This window comes from Phoenix dactylifera, chromosome 3 (assembly GCF_009389715.1).
Source record: "Phoenix dactylifera cultivar Barhee BC4 chromosome 3, palm_55x_up_171113_PBpolish2nd_filt_p, whole genome shotgun sequence".
NCBI classification, from domain to species: domain Eukaryota; kingdom Viridiplantae; phylum Streptophyta; class Magnoliopsida; order Arecales; family Arecaceae; genus Phoenix; species Phoenix dactylifera.
The window spans coordinates 2,074,036-2,077,666 of NC_052394.1; the positions used below are offsets into that span (position 1 = coordinate 2,074,036).

Sequence of the window (3,631 nt, forward strand, 5' to 3'; positions counted from 1 at the left end):
AACCATTATGATACGTCAACAATATGTATCGAACTGGAAGCAATTTGTTGGTGCTTCGTGCTATAGAAATGCAAGACCACCAACGAGGAAACAGATAGGTCAAAAATATGCATCGAACTGGAAGCAATCTGGTCGTTAAGTGCTATAAGAAGTTGAAGGAAGAAAGGAGAGAAAAGTTCGCATCACCAGTTGAGCACTATCTTGAACATCAGGAAGCAAAGCTAATCCAGTCGAATTGGGGTCAGCTATACTGTCCAAGCTGTTTTGCTACTGTAACTGATGAGTAATATATGACCACGTAAATGGTGCAAGAATTAATATGATAATGTCTAAACTGCTAGTGTTGCAGAGCATTTAAGAGTCAAAAAAATAATCCATGTCATTGCATTGGATATTTGGATAAGACATAGACACACCATTCAGCAAGCCGAACATCATCATTAAAAACATAGAAAGAACTCATAAGAACACCAAAAAAAAGCAGTCCTGTCCATATTCCTACTCTAAGCCTTGATTGCATACTTTCTCATTGGAAAATACATCTCCTTCTTCTTTTGTCGTTCCGTCTTCAATGATGCCTGTTCAGTAAAAATGATAATTTACAAACTTCTCAGCTAAAATAAAATTAATGGGTAAGTTTTAAAGATCATCACATGTGAATTACCCACAAAACTAAATTGAAATTATGTTAAAAACATTGCAGTTGATAGCAAATCCTAGAACCGTACCTCCAAAGAGCTTTCACTAGAGAACATCATGGTTCATGGGTTTCCATTCAATTACTAGACTTTGATAATCAGGATATAGGCAAGTTAATTTAGCTTTCAATCCCAGCAAACTAAAAGTCGCTGTATGCATATTTAGTGGAAAGCAGCTTTGCATAAATGCGCGCACACACTGTGAAATTCAGCTCAAAGTTAAAAGCTTTGCCAAAACCTCCCACAGCATTCAATATGAAAAACATGCTTCTGTTTTTCAGCAACATCCATCCATCTATTCACATATTCAAGGGGGGATTATTGGAAATGAAATGGTTATAATTATATATAGTGTGTACATATCATACTATGCATGTGATTACCTTAGTTATAAATATAATACTAGCTGCTAGAGCCAAGACGCATGGAGTAGTTCCTTTCAAAATTTGCAACTTGCTGTCAAATGAGATATACACATCAGAAAATAATTCCAGAAATGTTACTTGTTCCAGTTTAAAGATTTGGAAAGTCTATGATCTTGCAAACTAAGTTAAATAAACTCACCAATATGCTTCTTAATTTTTATGCTCATCCCTGGCCTAATGGTAGGTGATAAAGCTATAGCCTATGTCACATGAGACATTAATTTAAAAAAACCTACTCATGGCACAAGTTTGCTAGGACAGGATTTGAAATTAGCATGATGTTGACAGACCGAAAACATGCTGTCCGTCCATTTCTTCATAGCAAGTCACATAACACTTGTCAAGTACTGCTTACAAGAACAAGTTCCTTACAGCAGTTGTTCGTGATACATTAATAAATCAGACAAGCATAACAAGACATGCTTCAAAGTTCATACTCACACAATACTGTACAGTACTTGAACCTGACATTACCATATGTAAACCTTGGAAAAGTTCAAACCATGAGGAAGATCCCCATGCCCAACATGGTAGAAGGCAGCAATATCCATGGAAAGCAATTATAGAGAAGAATTAATGAACCATTATTCCAGAATTTGCAGCCCAATACATTTCCACAATGTAATATGGCCAAACCCGCCACCTCATTTGCCAAAGCCAGATGGTTGTTCTTCCTTTTCCCCTACTATTGGTGTATGCTACAAATTGTACATGATGGCCCCACACCAAGAGGCCATCCTCCTTTTTCCCTGAGAATTTCCAACACTAAGACGCTACCTTCTTTCTTCTTTGACAGTTGATGCCTTGATGGCTACAATTATCGATTTTAGAGAAGCATTTTTAAGGAGCTTGAAATGGAAAGACTAAAATTAGATAGAAGATAGATGATATCATGCCTCCTTTTCCTTCCAATTCTTCAAGATAAAACTATAACTAAGTCTTGGTGATGTTGCAAACAACTTGTAAATGATTGCTTGTAAGCACCCTCCATAGAGATGAGATAGACAGCCTCACATGAAGAGGCTCAAGATAAGAATTTTGACACGAAGAGACTTGATTATATATAAAGAGCAAATCTTTTGTCTTTCCTAATCTATGAAAGGGACTCGGATCAAGAAAGAGGAAAAGATGCAACATAAGATCATACTGTTATCTCACGTAACTTCTTTCACCTTAAATTATTTTAGGGGTTTCCTAATAGCCCACCCTCGAAAATTAGATGAATTCATCATTGATGGAGCGACGACGTTATTATTATAGCACTATATCGCAAGGAATTTCGGATACAAATATATGCGGATATTGGCCTAAAAGGAGGGGAAAGAAGAGGAGGACCTGGTGCTTGGTGAGGCGGCGGCGGATAGCGCGGGTCTTCTTGGGGCGGAGGTCGAGGGGGATGTACTTCTTGTTCTTGTAGGCCTCCCTGAGCGCGGTCTTCTGCTTCTGCGAGATGACGGTGAGCACCCGAGCGATGGACAGCCGGACCACCTTGATCTTCGACAGCTTGTTGGGGGCGCCGCCGGTGACCTTCGCCACCCGGAGCAGCGACAGCTCCGCCTTCAGATCCTTCAGCTGGCTCAGCAGCTCCGCCTTCGACTTCCCCCGTAACTCGTGCACCTTGATCCGAGCTGCCACCAACAATACGATATAATTAATTAAAAAAGAGAAATGCCCAAAACGAGATCGAGATCGAGATCGACATAGGCGGCTTCTTACCCATTCTCCTCGACCTCGCCCTCGCCCTCGCCCTCGCCGCCTCTGTGACTTCGTCTGAGAGAGAGAAAAAGAGATGACCAACGCACTTCTCTGCTTGTACTAAAAGTCTAAAAACCCTAGCGCCCCTTGGGAACCCTAATTGTTTGTTTTGGTGGGCTTGGGCCCTAGTGGGCTTTTCGACTGGAATTAGTGCGACGCATGCTGGTCCTTTTCGAGATTCGTGCTTCAGGGATGATGTCTTATTACAGGTGTATCGAGAGAGATCGTGCATTCTCGCGAATCTCAATGAATATCGCACGACGAGTTCTCTCGCAAGCAACTCCCCCATTCCGGATCTCCACGGTGGGCCCAAGCCACACCCTCCTAAGATGTAAGCGAGTTCAGCCTACGAGGCGGCTGCAGGATCCAAGACTAGCCGTAACCGCCTCGAGTGGTTGTCGCCGAAGACCCTTGAAACGCTCCGGGCCTGTTTGAAATAACCTACATGCTTGCGCTGAATTTTCTATAAATTAATAAAAACTTCTATTTTTTTTTTAATGCATGCCAAGGTTGGCCGATTTTTATAGAAAATTCGGTCCAATACTACTAAATTTGTCGAACAGACCGAAAAATTGTAAAACTTGGAGGTTTACCGTGACTAACCCCAAAATAAATAAAAACTCAAGAGGCTGCTACAGCTGTTCTTGCACAAGTTTTTTTTTAAAAAAAAGATTGTCTATTTGCATTCTCGCATCAACTTGGTGCCACTCAGGCTTCTTCCTATTGACGCTTAGGCGATGGGCTAGCGCCCCT

The 3,631-nt window shown here is 41.2% G+C and overlaps 1 protein-coding gene across 1 annotated transcript; it reads right to left on the reverse strand.

Moving 5' to 3' along the window:
* Positions 1-299: 299 nt before the first annotated feature.
* LOC103710460 (60S ribosomal protein L35) lies at positions 300-2,997 on the reverse strand. Its single transcript, XM_008796174.4, has 3 exons — positions 2,840-2,997; positions 2,459-2,751; positions 300-578 (listed from the first exon to the last, which is right to left on the reverse strand). The coding sequence occupies exons 1-3, from the start codon at positions 2,841-2,843 to the stop codon at positions 504-506; spliced, it is 372 nt and encodes a 123-aa protein (XP_008794396.2). The 5' UTR covers positions 2,844-2,997; the 3' UTR covers positions 300-503.
* Between the last annotated feature and the right edge of the window lie 634 nt (positions 2,998-3,631).

Coding starts and splice junctions, on each gene's coding strand:
- LOC103710460 (XM_008796174.4), bottom strand. Junction 579..2,458: donor GCCGCCTCACCAAGCACCAG/GTCCTCCTCTTC, acceptor TTTACTGAACAG/GCATCATTGAAGACGGAACG.